Source organism: Stegastes partitus, unplaced genomic scaffold (genome assembly GCF_000690725.1).
Source record: "Stegastes partitus isolate 25-593 unplaced genomic scaffold, Stegastes_partitus-1.0.2 Scaffold1212, whole genome shotgun sequence".
In the NCBI taxonomy this organism is placed as follows: Eukaryota; Metazoa; Chordata; class Actinopteri; family Pomacentridae; genus Stegastes; species Stegastes partitus.
The window spans coordinates 156,894-177,319 of NW_007578943.1; the positions used below are offsets into that span (position 1 = coordinate 156,894).

General features: G+C 41.2%; 1 protein-coding gene across 13 annotated transcripts in view; it reads right to left on the minus strand.

Annotated features, from left to right (window-relative positions):
- Positions 1 to 20,426, minus strand: part of tns1b (tensin 1b) — a 187,175-nt gene that overhangs the window by 155,390 nt on the left and 11,359 nt on the right. Inside the window, exon 1 of one of the 13 annotated variants that reach the window (XM_008297341.1) lies at positions 12,546 to 12,685. The exons of the other annotated variants lie outside the window; for them this stretch is intronic. Coding sequence (XP_008295563.1) covers positions 12,546 to 12,560 — 15 coding nt within the window. The 5' untranslated portion in view covers positions 12,561 to 12,685. Of the gene's footprint in view, positions 1 to 12,545; positions 12,686 to 20,426 lie in introns of those variants that run through there. 13 annotated transcript variants of the gene reach the window in all.

Below are 20,426 nucleotides of genomic sequence, written 5' to 3' on the forward strand. Positions count from 1 at the left end.
ACTACCTTTGTCAGCATATCAGTTGTACCTACCACTTGCTGCAGAACTGATCATTTCAATCAGGAACACTCCTAAGTTGCTATAATGGCCAATAACATCAGCATGCTCAACATACAGCTAAAATGAATGCCTGGAATGTGCAAAACATTTAGATTACTCTCACAGGCTGATGAGAGCTGTGAGACTGCACCGTAACAGCCAATTCTGGGGCTGGAAAACCCAAAACAAAACCAAGTCTCTGCAGTGCCGAGGGGATCTGCAGAGCTGGGAGACAGTTCTCTGTTGGTTCATCATTATGAGAAGCTTCTTTCACAATGATCTGATTCATTATTGACTACATCAGCTTCAAGTGTATTCAGATGCAACTATATTCAATAATGTACCTTTCACTTCACACACAATAAAGTTCCTAGCCCTTTGAGGTTATTTTAGAACGTAACACCATGTCACAGTGGACTGGAGTGTTGTCCAGCAGAGATTAGTTGTACTCGAGTGAAAGTGCAACCATGACAGCGTTGCACACTCTGATCTGCTCTTGCATAAAGTCATCTTCCAACTCCCTGCCAGCACACTCTATTCTAGCAGCGCATGATGCGTTGTTTATTTCTGATAAACAAAATATCTTCCATATGTAACTACAGCCAAGAGAGGCAGCGGGAGAATATGTCAAGTTTACAGATTTATGGCCGTTTAAAGCACTTCTTGTAAACCAGATTTTTTTTGGTAATATTATGCATATTCACAAAGTGATCCATATTTTTAGCACAGCATTAGTCATCATCTTCCTTTACACCAAGTGTACCTGCAGCGCCCACTGGTGGCCACCAAACAAACTGCATCCTCATTTAGAATCGGACACTTGTGTGTAGCTCAGGCATTCAAAATAGGCGAGACTGCAGAGATGGAGGGTGTGTGTGTGTGTGAGAGAGGAAGGTTGTAAGGTAGTACAGGGAGGGTGGGCATATTTCCAAGGCTAATCAGATGACTCAAAGGATTTGTTTTAGTACCTCTTTAACCTTGACCATTTCTGTCTTCTTGGGTAAAACAGAGCTGAGAGTGGACAGTGAGACTCTCACACAATTAAGAAGATTAAGCGCTGCAGGTCACCGTCCTTGAACCAAGTAAAAATGGGTAAACAGCAGAGAGGGATCAAAGCTGTACAGCCTGCTACAAAGGATTCAGTCTAAAAAAAATAATGAAAAGTTAAGCAGTTACAGAAGAAACTATTGCAAAGTTGTCAGAGACGTTGAAGAGGCAGAAAAACGTCAGAAAATAGGGTCTGTAGTCGATTGATGAGCAGATAGATTGACAGAGATGGTAGATAAGCAGATAGATAAGGAGAGAGTGAACGTGTAAACAGCAGAGGGGTGTGTTCTGTCATCTTGGCTGACGTCCTAGAACCTGCTAGATGAAGGGGGAGTTCACTTGTTGACAGACAGAGGAAGAACACACTCCAGCAGGCCCCCGACACACACACAAACACACTTCAAAACACACACACACACACACACACACACACACAGAGGCGCACACACCCTTTCCCATCCCTGTGACTCCCATCTGTTGAAAACAATACAGACCCGCGGCCCTCCCTCTGCAGAACGCTCACATGTGTGCGCACGTTTTTCCTCTGTTCTTTTTTTGCTGTGCAACACGTAGAGGAAGCGCCGTCCACCCAGCACCAGAACACACTGACCCATGGAGGCAACAACAATACTGCTGTAGAACATGGTGTGAAGCATTTGGGCAGGGCAGCCCTACTTCTTTGAAGAACTGTCATGAGGAAAACAACAGCTGACAACATGGAAGATCTATTTTGTTTTAAAAATTCTACACATTTCTGCAAGCTCAGTGGTTACAACCAGTACATCTCTTACACTGACAGTAATTTAAAATAAATAAATCGTGGCTCACGCTGTACCAAACACCTGCTATTGATCAGAGACTACAGACAGACTACAGGAGGCCGTCGCTGTTACACGAGTCTCTCCACCATATAACCTGCTGGTTACCGCCTCTGCAACCATCATGTGGTCCATTTGCTCACACTGCTTAGTAAGAATCACGAGAGATAACTTAAGATCTAGCGTTGGCCACTTTGCAAGATTTCCCAACCCAACCCGCACTGGCAAACTGAACATTTTTGCAAACTTAGAGCGCCAGGAAGCAATTTTAATACTGCCACTAAATAAGCAATAAGCTGGAAATAAAGACTTGAACAGCTGTCAGAAAAGAAAAGTGGCATGGCGTCAGATGAAGGACGTGTGTTTTTAAATACTCACCACCGCACATACAGCTTTTGTTTTAGTTTTCAAATACGATTTATGAATAAAAGCCAGTTTTTACCACCAGTCAGGACACCAACCCAGAAAAATGGCTTACCTGTTATTCAGTCGCTCTCCGGTTTAGTGAAACTGGTGCAATAAGAACGTGCACAACACGGCGCAACTTCTACAGGCTTCTAATTGCACTCGACAGGTTACTCATTTACCAAGCTAATTTCTTAAGAATGCAGACAATTTAAAACAACACCAGTGGAGGTGGCCACATGTTCGTCCAGTGGTCCAACCCAATATTTGGTCCTTGGAAAAAATATGATCCACATGGGTATAATCGTGATTAGACATAGAAAATACTGCATGCGTGCAGGTGAAAACCTAAAAACAATGTTGTGAAACCTCTACTCAAACCAATGTAAGTGATGTCTTGCAGCACAACAATTCAGTTATTTTGATGATCGGGTCGACAAGCTAGAATTCCAGGCGTTCGCAACTCGAACGACCGCTGTCTAAATGTGCTCCATTAAAAGACTTCAGGTACTGAGTTCAATTAGTGTCCATCTAAAACCCTCCAGTGACTCCTCCCAAGAGAAAAAATACTGGACTCCATACAAAATGCGGTATACGGTATAAAATCAGAAATATCTCGTCAACACATTGAAGCTTTGACCCAAGTCTAAGGTGTACTGTAAGTTGTAAATAAAAGAAAGAAAAAAATGGGAAAAAAAGTAAATATGAGGTCATAAAATGTGGTCTAGACAGCTGTAAAACAAAGTCTAATATTGATAACAGCTGCTCCTCAGTACAGTCGTATCAGAGGTGTGAATCATAAAGACATCAAACACCTCTGCACGGATAAGCAGTAACCTGGATAATATTAGAACAACACAGGGATGAGTTATGATCTAGGCCATATCCTGAGCATGATTAAAACCAAGATGACATTTGACAGCAACATGCAGTTCAGGAGCCTAATTCAGTGTGCCAAGGCATAAGCAATAAAGCGCACTTATTGCCAGTCTGTGGGTTTATTCTTATAGATTCTTCTGATTTTAAGCACCAAACTCGTCCCGTAGCTTTGAGAAAACCCATGCAAATTATACATCAAAGCATGAAGGACTGGTGCACTATGACTTTTGATAGCGATTCATCGTACAGTTTTAAAAGAAATTTTGAAAAATAAAGAAGAAAAAAAAACATTGAAATGAATGGAAGCGGGCTGGACAACGGCCAGAACTCAACCATCTTTGGAACCATGTAGCTCTGGCAGATTGTACAGTAGAAACTTCATTCAAAATTTAAACAGAAGGCTTTGAACGTTATTCCTCTAAATGTGTGTTTTTAGACACTTTATACACAGTCACAGCTTAAGTTTTCTGATTTTTTTTTTAAATCCTGCATTTTTCTTCAGGTAAATTATGGAATTGAATTTAAAAAAATATGAAAACGTCCCGCTAACCTCGTCTCCTTCTCACAATTTCTCCTCTACATGAACAATTTATACATAAAAATGCACCTTTCACCCAGTATTAGTCTCATTACCATAGGATTTAGGATTTTTTCATAAATTCCAGAGGATAGATTAAAATTCACTCTCATACTGTAGATCCAAAATTTGGGGTAAAAATCTGAAACGGTGAGTCTCTCTAACCTGCCACCAAATCTATATATTACACAGTGCAGGCATGGACATGCATCAGCTTGTTCAAAACAAGTTTGTGCTTTGCACGGTGAAAGAATTTTGATTTTGATAAAGTTTTTGTGTTGTGAGCATTTGTTTGAGGGGCTAATCTGCTCACCACAAGCAACCAGTGACTTACAGCTGATTGGCTGATTGACACTGGACTACACTTTCAAAGTAAAAGCTCAAAGATGTTTGAAGGTACTGATAAAGGTTCGTGAAACTGGCTGGCTTTTCAAAATAAAATTCACTTGTGTAAATTATACCTTGTGTATGATTACAGCCGGATATATTCACCAGGAAAAGCTGCATTCTCACATTCAAAAATCATTCAGAAATGTTCTAGTTCTTAGATAATGCTGATGTCATGGCACAGAAGAGTCAAGTATCAAAGGAAAAATTTAATAAAATGTTGCTTAGTTGAATCTCTCAGTGTGAAAACACACCCTCAGTGTGTTGGTGCAGCTATAACACTCTGTGCTTTAATGAGGAGTTGTTGTGTGGCTGTGCAGAAAGTGTGTGTCTGAACTAAGAGAAGCAGCGACAGGATTAATGGATCCGTTCATCAGCGCAGACATACTATCAGGAAAAAAAGTGAAGGCAACCTGGCAATTTCCTGCTGTTTGTGTTGGTGCGCATCTCCTGATGTGCTTATCTCTCCCGATCGTCATCTACAGATGGAAATATTGCGACCTTTGGTGACGGGTGCAATGCAGAAGATCGTAATCACTATGTGTCATAAATTCTCTGTTGGAGGCTGTAATTCATTAGGCTACTGCATTTCCATTGATCACCATAAGTACGTTTTACAGATTAATTGAAGCTGTATCTCAATCTGTGACAGTTAGTTGACATTTTTCCAAATTGGGATTCGTCTGTTAACGGTGTGAGAAAAATAATGATTGAATTCATGTGTTTTAGTCAATGGAGAGACTGAAGCTTTGGTAACGGCTCTGTAAAGCACAGAGCTGCTTTGAGCTGCTAAATGCTAACGTGAGTGTTCCAACATGCACATAGTAACAGTGCTAAGATATTGATGGTTAGCAGGTATGTTTAACATATTATCTTATCAGTGTGATGAAATACTAACATTTGCTAATTAGCACTAAATTGACGAGGACGTCATTAGTTTTGCACACATTCGCTCCTAAATCGGATCATTTTTTGACAGGATGATAGTGCGAGAAACCACAAAAGTTAACACAATCATCCTGATGGAAACATGAATGTCTGCATCTATTTCTTTTGCAATGTCTGTAACTCTTGACAAGACATTGCAGTTAGAGAAAAAGAAGCAATAAAGTCAAGGGGTCACCAGAATTATTATTATATATCTTCTTGGAACAATGAATATCAGAACCCAATGTGATCGAAATCCATCCAATAGTAAAAGACATGACAGCTTGGACCAACACTGACAAACTGATGTGACTAAATAAGCTGCTATCAAATGGGAAAAGGACAACAGTCACTGAAGCCAACTTCAACATGCAGGAGGGTAAATCTTAAACTGAATAAAAGAAAAACAAATTTACCTGAAGTATCCTGAAAGCCAACTTTTATTCAAATCAAATGTAAAATACCATCTGTACCTTCTTATTGCTTTTCCTTGGCTTCCAAAATGGAAAGATGCAGTAGAAGAAGAATTTTGCCCAACTGAAGACTGTGGCGAGACACCAGTCTAGTCCGCCCATTCTCTCCTGAAAAACCTCCTCACGTCCTCTACTGTTCCACTGTTGTCTGCTCCTTGCTCCACGTCTCCCCTCCCTCTCTAGACTGTCCTTCAAAATCCCTGTACCAGAGGTACAAAGACTACTAGTTAGTCCTTGAGAGAATCCTGGGACGGCTTTTGATCAGATTTATGAAAAGGTACATTTTCCTTGGCTTTTCAGACACCGAGGACTCCCACAAAGTGCATCCTTCCCTCTGTTGTGCAGCATCCTCACAGCATCCCTCTAAGCTCCATCCTTCCCTCTCTTTCTGTGGACGCTGCAGGACCTTCCATTGAAAGCGTGGAGGAGGAAAAGATTAGGAGAGGAGAAGACAGAAGTGGGCGGTGGTGGGATGGGTCGGGCAGAGCCGTCTGGTAAAGAATGAGGCACTTATAGTGATGGAAAAAGGAGGGGGGGGTACGCAATTTAATGTAGAAAAAAGGGGGGGGGGGTGGCTTGAAGGGAGTCGTGGGGCAAAGAAAGAACAATGAATCTAAGATGTGATGAGTGGACTCAGTATATTGTCAGGAATCAAAGCTGTAAATATGATGCGGTGCTTTCTAGCTGATGATTAAATGACTTCAAATCATATGTCAAAGGCTGACGGGAAAAAGCTGTGCAATCGGAGACAAGGTGAGCAAAGAAAAACACTGTAAAAACAGTCAATGCATGTTGTAAAGACAAGTGCATTCAGCGGAGGGTGCGTTTGTGGCTGCCAGGGGGATCCTAATGAAGATTGGCAGTCTCAGAGCAATCATAAACGGTCTGTGGAGCCTCTGAGCCTGTTAGTAGTTAGTACCGAGACCGAAGACGGCATTTAGTGACAGAAATTGAAGTGGGTGTTTAGCTTCCCTTATTAGATTAAGTGGAGGGCGAATAAAATAAATGGCTCCAGTGATATTCTTAACTAGCTTCACATTCAAAAAGGAGCAAGAAAGAGAAATTGTGAAATTAAAAACAAAAAAAAAAAGAAACAGGAAGTCTGGGATGTTACTGGAAATTTTGCAGATTAGGTCTACGAATTAACCAGATTGTTGTCAGGAGGCTTCTTTTTTTATTTTTTTATTTTAAGACACTGAAGCAGAACATTCAGCTGTATGTTCTGGCAAATCACATTAGCTGAATATCATTACAGAACAATAAAGAGAGAGAGAGAGAGCTCCTGCTCCCTCCTTTGTTTCCTTTCAGGGAGATGAGAAAAGGAAGCCTGTGACTTTTTTGGTGACAACACTGCGAGATAGGCCTAATGGTGTGTTTGGGTGTATTCGAAGCTGCTTCCTGTGTTATGTTTGGGTCAGTCTTTTTCCACAACCAGCTCCAAATCTGAAAAATCCAAGCAGGCTGGTGGAAAATGCAATGCTTATCATCTCAAACTTTACAGTGTAGAGGTATATACACAACCTTTTTTTCTGAAAGTACACAGCCCAGCAGAAAAAAAGAATTTACACACAAATGAATTATTCTTAGCCAAATTAAAAATGTGTGCATTATGTCAAGATGACCTACTTTACCCTCTTGTGTGAATGTACTGCAAAATAAACAGTGAAGCTTCCTTTAATGCACTTCTAGTTTTATACATGGATGTTCTTTGAATTTTGCCAATTAACACTGCTGTAGTTAAGCTGACAACACTGGAAACGTCAACACAACAACACAAATGTCACAACATTGTTGGGCGTCCGAACAGTTGAGCCAACGCAGAACTGCCTTAAGCTTGCATTTGCTTCAATAACCAACAGGGGGCGACTCCTCTGGTTGCAAAGAGTATGTCAACAGTATAGTAGTCTATGAAAAAATGGCTCGACTTCACACTTGATCTGTCAACACAGTACACATTTTCTTAATATGTTTATGGTCTCAGTCACTAGTCTTAAGATTTTTCAATCACAGCATGATGTTCATTTTGTAAATAGGGTCTCATTTAGACTAAATTTGATATCGGTGTGCGTGGTGTCCTTTAGTTCTCGATCCGGTTCACCATTTGGTTGTTACGTCCAGTTAAAAAAAAAAAAAACGACATGGAGGCTTCAAAATGGTAGTCTGCAAACCAGCGGATAAATGGATAGACAGATAAAGTTAACATAGTTTGTTCAACAGTGAAAATTTGTATTGTAGCATTCCACACAGTCACACTTGAACTTGTTCTATGGCACTTATCCAGGTTGTTGTCTCCTGAGTAGATCCTTGCTTGTGTTGTATCTACTCTCGGATGTACGTCACTTTGGATAAAAGCGGAAAATTGTGATGAAATACTAGAATTGTAGCATTTCATGCGCTCAGAAGTAATTTGATAATGCCTTTGCCATGTCTTAAATCACATTCTTCCATACTTAGACTTGCTATTTGAGTGTATCAAGGCATTCACACTGAATTATAGCATTATGCAGTCCTGTGTGAGTACCCAGATGGCGTACTAGTAAGAGTACAAACAGTACAAACTCTAGGCATTTCCCACCCTCAGTGGTCACCATTGTGGATGTAAAACAGAAATAGAAGGACCTTCAATTGCTTTTCAAACTTTGAAAATGGCAACTGAAGAAGCTGCAGCTAGAATAGCAAAGACTAAACACTTTACCTATTTAAAAATCATCGGTTGCAACAGGTTGTTGCAGCAAGTTATTCACTGGGTTAATTTAGTCATCTGTCATGATACCACAAGCAAAGCAGGCAGATATCTGGGTGGGTGAAAATCATGGTCCAAGTATAGCGTGTATAGTGTAGTACACGGACGTGTGCCAATGTAGGAATCCTAAACGAGACACGGTGTCTGTGTTTGACTCTCGAGCTTTCAGTTCCCTCAACATGCAGCCCTGTCAACACCGTTTGTCTTCAGTCACTGGAGGGAATTTGTAACACAGTTGGCCACAGCTGAACCTGACACATACATTTCCCTTTCCTTTCTGTTTCTCTGAAACAGTGTTTTTAAACTGAAATGTTGTCATATAAATGCTGACCAGGCCAATAAGCTGCTTTTTTTTTTTTACTACAGAGAAAACAGTGTGTGTGCAACCACTTTAAAAGAATGAAGCAGAGGGTGTAGAATACAGTATACACAGGCTGAGATATAAACAGAGCACAAAGTGTGTCCAGTTGGCACTTCTGGGACATGTGCAGTCGGCATACTTGCTCTATGGAGCCTTGTCGACTTCAGCAAAGACATTTATATCACATGGAACCTTGCAGACACAGAAATCATGCATTGGTGTGAAATTGAAAGTAATATCTATGTGACATTTACCAAACTAAATAATCTATCCACATGCTCCTAATAACCACAGTATCAGTCAAGAATACTGAGAATACACAGTTTCCCACATGCTATAAGCTACAGAGCATTTAGCAGATATTCTGCAGACTCTTTGGGGGTGAAGCTGGGTACTCAGGTGAAAACACGGTCTCACCATTACACCGACTCCTGTGTATCACTGTTAAAGATTACACAATACTGGCAAAGGGACAGAAGTTCCAGAGAAGGCGCAGGGACAATATTATGCACACTTCCCGTCTCTCTGCAGTGCAAACAATGAGCTAGTTGCATGTCTCAATCTGGCAACGTCAGGTCTGTTGTCCATTCTAGGAAACTAGACAAGAGGTTAGGGAGTTAAGGGTCATTGTTCCTGGGAGAATTAGAGGGGAAGTGGCCGGTCATGGACTTAAATGGGATGGGCTTCTGGTCGCAGCTGGTGGCTTCCATTCATCAGTATAATTTAATATTAGCTATCAGTCGATGTTTAAAAGCATCAATAAAAAAAAGAAAAAAAAACAGTTTAACGCTCTCTAGGCTATACTTTTAACTTCATCCAGGATCTAGATCATCAATTTTCCTCGAGCATCTCATCTGACAGATCTGCGGGGGGAAAGATAACATAAATACAGGTCTGGCATTAAAAATGTAGCACAGACCAGAGTTAGTGTTCCAGTTAGTCACAGCCTTCTCATGAGGATTATTGAGTGCAGACACTGTGCTGCACTGCAGCTCACTGCTCACGCTGATGAAACTGTGTGAGCTGTGCTCTCACCTTATTCCATATTTTACATGTATTGCAGCTGTCATTAGCAAAGTGCCAACATTTGGCTGAGACCAAATGACATCATGCAGCCGGTTATGCGCATGGCCACTGTCAAAGATCGTTATTCCTGTAATATGAATTGACATCAAGAAAGTGCTTCCAGAGTCTGTTAGTTATCACTGCTGCAGAACACATTTAAAATTAAGTTAACTAATAGCCAATAATAACATTTCCATTGGAGACCCATTTGTTTAAATATTACATTTCATGCTTCTGCCCCCAACAAAGTGGTTGTGATTAATGTTGCAATTACCTCCTGCCCCTCCCACTATTGATCCAGGGCGGGGTTTTTTTTCTTTTTGGGGGGGGGATTGAGAGCTTGGCGAATGCACGCACATGGCAGGAAGCCACGGGGAATTAAGTGAAAGCTCATTTCATCTTTTGACATAGCATAGAAACGCTGCTCTATCTAAAGTCAGCAGATGGAAACAGTTTTGGCAAATTCAAGTGTGGATTGGTGACTAAACTGGAGCGCACAATGAGATGTTCTGTTCAAAGAAAACTATAATCCTAGCTGTTAACCCAAAGCTTCTTTAGACAGGAGAAGGCACAAAGAACTACAAACATCCTTTGGCACAGGTTTAAATCTCTGTCGCTGCATGAAAGTGATACTGCGATCGTAACCTGTAGTAGTGTTTTCTGATGAGAAATGACAAAGAAAAACAAAAACTCGTTGCCAGGCAGTCGTAAAATCTGGAAAATTGAATCGGATTTTCCAAAACAGCTATTATAGAGTCCATATGTTCAGATGTGTCACCTTAAGAAACTTTCTTGGTGCTCCTTCATGAAGTTTGTGGATACAGAAAAATATATAAATATAAAGGACGAGAAAGAGAAAAAATTCTTAAATTGTTGCAGAAACTGAAATAAATACCATCAAAATGTCGATTACATAAAACATAATAATTCACAATTTATCCAAACACCTAGGGATTTCCCAAACTAATACATCAGAGGTTCATTAATGTTTTTTTGTGTAAATAATTCCCTGACAACTTCATCCTTTGTGGTGAAGTAAATTACAAATTCCAAAGGGCAAGGGTGAGCTCTTTAACCTTTAATTATCATCTACACAAGCACCCGCCACACACAAAGCACCCACAGTGGCCACTTCACCTTTCCAGCTGTAATTATAAATGTGCCTCAAACACCAAAGACCTCCGAGCAATCATCAGCTGCCTCATAAAAGCCCAGACTGGGCAGAAATGGACAACACGCAGGCCAGGGTGATGAAAAGCACCACTGTAGTGCCGCCTCCATCTTTCTTCACTTAGTAACACCTATGAAGCGTAAGTGTGTACCTTGACTGTACATCCGTCATTTCAACATGACGGTTGGAGTCATTTAGTGGGGAAACCTTTTTAAAAAGAGCCATAACGGGTTAACTGAAGGTTAAATGAAGGTTAATGAAGGAAGCCTGCTGTTCTCTCTTCTGTTTTCACGTAGACAACCAGCTGACCACCGCATAGGGAGTCAATGACAGATGTGGGCCCACCTCCAGTGATGAGCGCACAGCCCCTTGTAAAGCAGTCATCAGCGTCAAAGTTATTGCGTTCTGCACGGCCATAAAGTAATTAACCGTCCGGACACCTCCAAGAGTGACACTTCCACATCAGAGGACAGGACAAAAGAGAGACAGAAAAAAAAGTGGGCAAACGGACTGAGCGCAGACAGTCTTTGAGTGAGGTCACAAACGCAGACAGTCGACCTCACACGGCATTAAAAAAAAAAACGGCATCTTATCGGGTTGAGACACAACAACAATAACAAGGTACTTCATAAAAGATGAAATTAATGCGTATTTCTAAGTGGATACAAATTAATACAGCCTTTTAAAAAAATTAACAACAGCTGTAGATGGTCAGGTTCAAGTCTTTGGTAAAGATCCATAAAGTCTAGCCTGTACAATTTAAAAAGATCACCCAGTATGTATTGAAGGCATTGAAAATGTTTTGGGGTTTTTTGAACACCAAAAGGCACATTATGATTTTCACATTATATTTCTTACATGCTTGCAAACTGAACCATGTTTGATTCTCTAACATGAACACATCACTATCTAGCTGATCAGACTTGATGTCTACTGTGATGGACTACTTCGGTCAAGCAGGTAAGTTTCAAACATCTGCATGAAATAATATTTGGATCTCCATTGTCTTTTTTTTTTATTAGCAAAAAGCAAAGAACAAAATGTTAAAATTAGCCACTTGGTCGTAAAAATGACACCATCAGCACATACGTCAGCTGTAGTTAACATTAGCTTTGCATCAGTTTTAGCAAAACCTTCTAGTGAGCAGGTAACCTATCCCTAACATGTGCAGCAATGCAGGAGCGACATTTTTAATCAATGTTCCACCTGTCGTCCTGCTCGTCTACTTCTCAAGTTGTAGCAGTGGCTCGTCAAAATAAATGTTGCCTGAGTGTCTCTGCTTTCCCAAACAATTGAACAGATTTACAGAACTTTGCATTTAGGTGACGTATACATTTTTAAATGACTAAAGCAAAACTTGTGGATTGAAAACTGGACTAAGAAAGGATAACGATGCTGTTATTGGTATACTATTGCCAAGTTGGTTTTCAAAGCTCCCCTACATAAAAGGAAACCCAGTCAAGACAATCTAAAAGTCTATGGTGTCTGTTGGGAAACGATTGAAAGAATGTTAGGTATACAAAAGTTTCCTCCTGAAAACAGACAAATCCACCAGCTTTACCAGTTTACGGGGCTGAAGTTGGGCTGGCCTCGAGCTGGGAGCAAATCGCTGACCACCCACAGCTTAAAGTGACATGTTGAAACAGCACTCACCAGCCAGAGGGACATCGCAGAGTTTTCTTTGAAGACACCTGGGGCAGTAATTCCCTTTCACAGATCCACAGCTTTTGCGAACGCTGAGCTCGCTTTTCTGGGATTAACAAGACTGCGTTATTGTCCCTCAAAGTTGGATGCAGTCACCAAAGAGAGCCTAGCAGTCTGGCCCTTATCCTGACATACTTCCTGAGCTGCATTGTTAGCGAGGGGAGAGGAAACACACACGCACCATGGAAAGCCAGTGTCAGGAGATCATAACATGGAAAGTGAGAATACCAGAAGCTGTTGTTTGTTCTCTGCAAAAATTTTTTGGGTTCTTGCACTTTTGCCAAGGCCGGTGTTCAGGCAGAAGACAGAATGTAGTTGTTCTGTGGTCATCGATTTCTGGTTTTCAGTGTGTCGTCAGATGATTCCACACTTCGAATCAAGCCAATTACAGAACCTGAAAATCTTACCATTGAAGCATTTTTCAGAATGCGTATCAATGCTGTAAAGATGTGATTGAAAATGCTGTTTCTGAGGTAGAACTTATTTTGATTTAAGGCTCCATCAATTCATTTTTTGGACACTTGTGGGGCAGAAGACCTCAACAACAAGCTGGCAGACACACAGCTTGAGAACACTGGTATTAATTACCATACTAGCAATCTAGAGCATACACGATCAACTTTTGAACCTATTTTTCTCCTCTTCTGAATTACGTCGAGTCAACATTTGTGTGCAAGACTTAACCGAATATTAGACCAAACAACATTGTGTAGTGTTACAACATGAGCTCAGGAATGTCTAAGATAACGTTGATCATCAAAGTCTGTCCAGTTACAGACGGTTCAACGGTTTTAAACTGTAAAAGTTTCAAATCGACTTAGACCAGATGTTAAGTGTATAGTTTTGTGGCATCTCCTGGTGAGGTTGCAGATTTTTACTACCTGAACACTTCTCCACTTGCAAGTGCGTAATAGCACCTATGATGCCCTCACGTCAAGGTAAAAACATAAGTAATCCCTCTCTAGAGTTTGGTTCGTCTGTTCCCATAGAAACATGGTATACATAACACGACAGGCTTTGTGGAAAAGGACCTGCTTCCTACGTAGATATGAAGGGCTCCTTCCAAGTGCAAGAAAACACAATAATTCATAGTTACAGGTGATTTTACACTATGATTCGAAACACATTATTCCATTTATGCTAACAGATTTTTCTAAACTCCAGACACTGTACCATTAAACAGCTCTCATAGGTACCGGTCCTCATGCATATTTCATTTGTGTAAGGTCTTTCAAAATGCTTGGCAGATCATGTCAGAGTTCCTTTGAGGATTAAGGCTGCCTCTGTTGCTTCTGTCTCTTTATGTAATCCCAGATGATTTGAGATCAAGGCTCTGTCGGTGCCATCACCTGTTGTTTGACTCCTTGTTCTTCTTGTAGACGAAGATAGTTTCTACGGACTCCGGCGGAAAGTTTGGGCTTGTTAGCCTGCAGCATGAAGAGTTTGGGATTGCATTGAGGATAATGTAAACTGATAAAACATTCGTCCCATGCTTTCTACTTTTCCGCCTTTGAATTTGTTACATTACTTTACTTTAGCTTCCTACATGGGTGGCCTCAGAGGATTCTAGAAGCAGACAGTAATGTCCATGAGTACTACAGATGCTGCCACTTGAACAACAAGTAATTCCTGAGCACAACTTCTCGTGTCGTAATGGCAAACTCACAAGTTGCATTTGAAAACGCCAGTTGTTCCCTGCAAATGAAATAACACACTGATGCGCTGGCAGCGGAGGTGAAGAGGTCACCCTTTTGCAACTGATCCCTCACTGAGCCAAGCAACTCCCAACTAAATGGGCTTCTCTATTGTTTTTTTTTAACAGACCCTTAATGGAAACCACCTCAGGCCTGACAGATTCATTGCCACTTGTCCGTGAGTGGGTTGGGGACACTTAGGAAGCGGAGCGTGCAGACGGTGAGCAGTGGGAGTAGCACGGAACATTAACATCCCTCCAGTTTGCTCCGCTCCTCTCGACACGACTTTTACAAGGTTTTGAAGAATGAAGGGATATTTACTTTGCCGGGGATGAAACACGGCGGTGGTCTCTTCGCCTCAGAGGATGAGGCATCGGCAGAAAGTACACACACTGAATCTACACTGATCCAAGAGGGGTAACTCAAACCTGCCACACATGGTAAACATTACCAAATCACCAGAACCCCTCTTAATCATTTTTATCCCAGTGAAACCATTTTAAATGATACATAGCCACTACATTACATTAGAATTCCGATTGCTATGACTGGATCGTTTCCTTAAAGTTCTCTCATTTCTGTATGTGCATGTCTTCTGATAAAGATTTATACAACAGTAAACGTCTAGAACCAAAAAGGGCTGCTGACTGCTACAGGCAGGCTGAGACTGTGTTTCTGTCCATGAATGTGTAAGTGGATAGAGGGATCCCGGCTGCGTCTGAATTGTAAACAGTGTGAAGGCCTGAGCTCAAACCATATAGTATTCATTCTTCCGAAAGCCTTTCTGAAACCTCCTCCCCTGGATCAAAGTCTGCGTTGTGTGCTTAGGTTTTAACATGGCGGGGGGGGTTTACTTTCTGGCCGATTGTTATCACTCCTCAAAGCGCTAAGCCATGAGTGAGGCCTCCCTGATCGCTGCTGCCAAGAGGAGTGTCTGTGTGTTGTGTGAGTAGTCCTCCCTGTCATATGTGCTGGGGATAAGGCAGAGGCATGACTTTAAATTGGAAGCGCATGTTGCATGACCTCACACTTGTCATTTCTAATTAAACCACATGAACGCCATAGAAAAGTCCGTCTTTACTTTAATGCTGATAACTCTTGCACAGCTTACAGCAAATTGTGCCCCCTGCTGGTGTCCTTTCACCACTTTCACCAAATGTCAGAATCATTTAAAGGAAAACCAACAAAGTGTTTGACTTAGTGGTGAAAATCCAACATGAAGCGATCCATGCAAACGTTACGGAGCCACTTGGTTTGAGGTTAAAGCCACTGGCCAGACTGTAAACATTGCAATGCTGCTTCACATGAGCATTTAGAGAGTGTTTTTCACACTATTAAGTAACCAGTGCGCTCTTAGTGGCGTCACTAGTGGATCAGACTGTTATTTTTTGGGGTTCATGAAGTCTAAACATCCCACATGTGAAAGAAATGACATAATGCTGTGTGTGTCATGATGCTGGCAGGTCATTAGGAGTGACTGGCAAACTTACAAATCTTGGTTTATGTGAATACACACTTTGGATAACATTCAAATAATGCAGGGATTGGCAAATATATTCGAAATGATGGCAAAAAACAATTGCGAGATGACTCGTCCGCTTATCAACAAGCACTCGAAGCGAAACAACCAGCTCCAGTCTTAAATATATTACTGAAACGTCATGTAAACATAACTACAGGCCACGACAACCTGCTTGCAAAACAACCTATGGGGTTGTTTTCTGGGGGTAGACATGCACCAACTGTTTAAGAAGTGTGTGGCAGGCTTTTGTGGATGCATCAAGATGTCACACTGATTAACTTTAAATCTTTGCTAAATCAACAGAACCAAAAACAACAATGTCAAAATATGATTGGAGGTCACGAACCAGCTCATAGCCAAACAAGCATGAAACAAAAAGCTGGAGATGCTCATATTGAGAACTTGGCCTGGAGTAGCTGATTGACTGTGGTGCTGTTAATATTGTTGATGTCTGCTGAAATCTGAAATCCCCTTCACGACATGAAACAACAAGGATGGCTGAGGATTTGGATTGTGAACTGACGCATCCCTTCTTGGTTTTTCAGGGAATTAGCTGATTTTAATGTCAGTGTTTGTCGCCCTGCAAGCAAACGTTACACCAAAGCCGTTGTCCTGTCACTATTTTGAGGGGACACAGTTGCTGTATCCATGGCTTAACTACACCCAGCGGGATTGATTTTAAGAAAAACAAACATGCCTGAGCTCTGTTACTCATGATAAAAGCTAATGTCAAAGCTCTTTTTATAACCAACAAACATTGCAAGCTGTGTGTATAGATGCAACCATTTCTTCATGTCTTTTTACTGCAGCCTGTTGCTTTGTGGTTATTTATTCATGATTAACACTGAAATAACATTCAAGTTAAAACAATCACATCTAGATAATGGTGAAAAGAGGAAGGATTTAAAGCAGTTAGGAAGCAAAGAGAGCCTTTACGAGTGTCGTAACGCACAAATGAGTGCCCGTATTTGTCTGTGTGTGGTGCTGGTGAGGACACCCTCGCAGTCAGCCTCACACAGGATACACCCACCAAACACGGAGCTGCATTTCTTCACAGCACCCACTGTAACCCATGGCGATGGCGAGCCTGCCCGGCAGCCAGGCATTATGCAAATGTAAATCACGCTTGACTGGCCACAAGACTGTGTGTGTCCATTGCACGGCTTCACATTTCACCCAAACTTTATTGGTGCCAGTGGCCTTTTGTCTGCTTTAATTGAATTAACTTCGCAGAAACAGACCTTGTTGCAGGAGAGCGATGGGACACTGCGCAGCCATCGCCCCGGCATGGAGGCTTTTAACGGTGTTTACATTGGAATCTTTCAATGCTTTAGAAGAAAGGGCTTCTCTTTCACTCAATTTTTATAACTTAGTAACGTTTCCTTTTTCACGAGGTACACGACACATTCGTCACACACACAACAACCACCGTCAGACTCATTCACCGTCTCTTTTCTGTCATCTTCTGTCGTGTTTCAGCCCGCTGGGAAAGTGCTTCCACTTCAACATCTTAATACCAGCTGTCTGTCCTGCTTGTGCAGTTCATAAAAAAAAAAAACGTTATCAGAAAAGCCCCTGAAAACCTTTTAGCCTCAGGGAGCTTGTTAGCATTAGTGATGGGATTTTAAGTGAACACATTATTTTCTTAAGGGTATTTTATGGGACATAATTGTTTTTGTCTGTGCTCCTCTTATTGTTTTCAAAAGGGTGGGGTTCAGTTGGAAAAAAAAAAAATGATGTCACATACTTCTGCGCACCAATCAAAGTTGAGCCAGATAAAGTAAATCAAATCTGATGAAACCACGTCCACACAGTCGTGATGAAGCAGATCAGCTGCACAGAGCATTCGGGCAAAAGCCTCTCGCACAAAAAAAACGACAATACACAATATAAATACATCATTATTTTACAGTGTGACATTTTTATTCCTTCTTCGGCATTTTTGTGCAGCTATGTGAGTAAGTTTGGGACCGAAAAAGTCAATGGCAATGTCCCCATCTGCTGGTTAAAACAAAACATCTTAAAATCATACTAAGACATCTTAACTTTGAAGTGCCTGCTACATTTTAGAAAACTGTCATCAGATAAAACACAGCTCTTGTTTTGACTACAGCGCACCGCTCGAAAGATTTAATGTATTCCCTGTTTACTGGCTGTCTTCCTTTTTTTTCTTTCATTCGTCTGGGAACAAAATGGCAGAGACCCACCCAGACGCCAAGCAAACAGCATCACAAAGTTTCCTCCAGAAGATAAAAGAGTTGTGGAAATTCAGATGTTTGGCCAGTGGTTGAGATAATGTAGCGCAAACAAGTTTCTGTCATTGTGATGTATTTGATTTTTTTTTGGAGCCACAGACAATGGATGGATCTACGTTGCTTAGAGTATGGCTGGTATTTAAGTTAGATGTGCATCAGACAGCAACTGCAAATAACGCTGGCTCTGAGTTGAGCCTCCATAAATCATCTCAAGGAGGGGATTTACTGTTGCGACACATCAGATCAGACACAGTTACTTACACAGTCAACCGGAATGCGCACCAAAGTGAGTGACGGCTGCTAGTTAACCGGCAGATAATCCTCGTGGTCCTTCTCTGGATCTGTTCGTGTCAATCACACTTTGAACTAGGTCTAATTATTCTGGGGCCTGGTGAGATTTAACTGACCTCAAGTTTATTTCCTACACATTTACACAGTGGCACGTCCCTCCAGCCACACATTTCATTCATTAAAAAATCTACCAAAACAATGCTTGAAAGCTCTGTTGGACCCATGTTCCCATGAAGCTATTGAAGTTGTTGACATCAGTGGAGGCTGGCAGGCAACATCTAATTTAAAGAGGCTGCTAGGGCAACACAATCTAACTGCAACTTTTCTGATAGATATTTTGAATTCAAGCTTAATTGCAATATTTACTTTGTAATAGATTTAACAAGTTATAGAGAGCTACCACATGAGATACCATCAAAATAACTGCTAATAGTCCACATTTTTCAGTTCCCTCTCATCTTCTTGAGCAGTCTCAGAAGGCAACTTGACTAACATATGTGCAGGAGGGAATTAAATATCTTTTATTCAGCATTCAGAGTGGTGTTAATACACAGCATGCCGTTAGTGAGGTAGTGCACTATGGCTTTCGTTACCCCACAGTGCCTTTGTGAGGCCTTTTCATGCAGTCACACACAACACAGAAATAGTAGTCTGTCCACTAGACTTGGCTAGAGCATCACTACTCTCACTATTGAGCCACACATTTGTCACAAAGCTGCCTTTTAATAATGCTGGTAGCCTGTGATGTGAGGACTTATAACAGGCCTTGCACAGTACCTTTTGATGAACACCTGAAATACTCCCATACAACTGAGGTGCTGCTTGTCTTACTGTCAATCACTGCTTCTGGCTCAACCACCACCAATGTAACGCTGGCAGCTGTGTTCGTGATGCATTGGGCAACTTCTGACTGACTACATCCCAAACTGCAGACATTTGCTAATTGCGATTTCAATTTGAAACTGTTCAGCTCCAGACCCTGCTGCAATTTTTTTAAAATTAAAAAACAAACAAAAAAAAACTCCTTTATTAAAGACCTCAAACCATTTTTTATAATCATTAAAACAGTTTCCATTCAGCTTGATGAAAACAGCCAGATGAAACGATCAGAAATCATGTTTTTATCACTATTTCTGTGTTGTTTTCTATGTGGTGCCCCCTTCTACGGTATAATGGCACCAGCTGTTTTATCTTGAGGCGCCTATTCAACCAACTCTGAGCATCTATTGACTTTAACGTCATGGATTTAGCTCCAAGGCCAAACACCACAGCATTGCTGTGGGCTCTTAATCCACATGAGAAGGGTGTGCCCAATAACTTGGAGGAGGCGAACTGTTGGATTTGCAGCAAGCAGCTTGTAGTCAGAGGCACTAACACCACCAATCTAAAACTAATGGAAACATACAATTAACAGAAAAAGAGAATTAGACTGTTAATCAGAACTACTTCTGACTGTTCAAGTACAATTTCAGGGCTGATAACTGGAAGAAATATCTCTACGACTGTCCGATACACAAACAATTTCACATCCTTTCCTGAAAGCCAACAGTCCTCTTGGTGTGAATGAGTTCCTGAAACAATCACCTCTGACCCTGACATGCCAGGTACTAATCTCAGAGTCTAAATTTAAGAACGCACACGTGTTACAGGCCGGGCTACAGTAGAGCTTAGCAGTAATATAAGACAATGACAACAAAATGACAAAGATCTCAGGAACGTGAAACAAAAGTGAAAGTTCAGAGAAGGGAATGTTATCCAGCCCAATGATAAGTAGCAGCGTTGCAGTGGAGGGTGCTGTTCACTGATAATGCAGCCATTAAAGAAACATGTTCAGCTTCACGTAGTACTGTTTAAAGGCACTTTATCTAACAACACACTGTGAAATCCATTATTGTTATCTCTGACAACCTTCCAGGGAACATTTAGTGTGTTTTTTGACCTACTAACCTGAATGTAATGTCATATTGCTTTAATCAAATGTGATACTGTAAATGATAGCAAATACAAACCACTCAGCAGAGTTAAGACACTTAATGACAGACTAACAGCAACACAAGTAAAGCTGGCG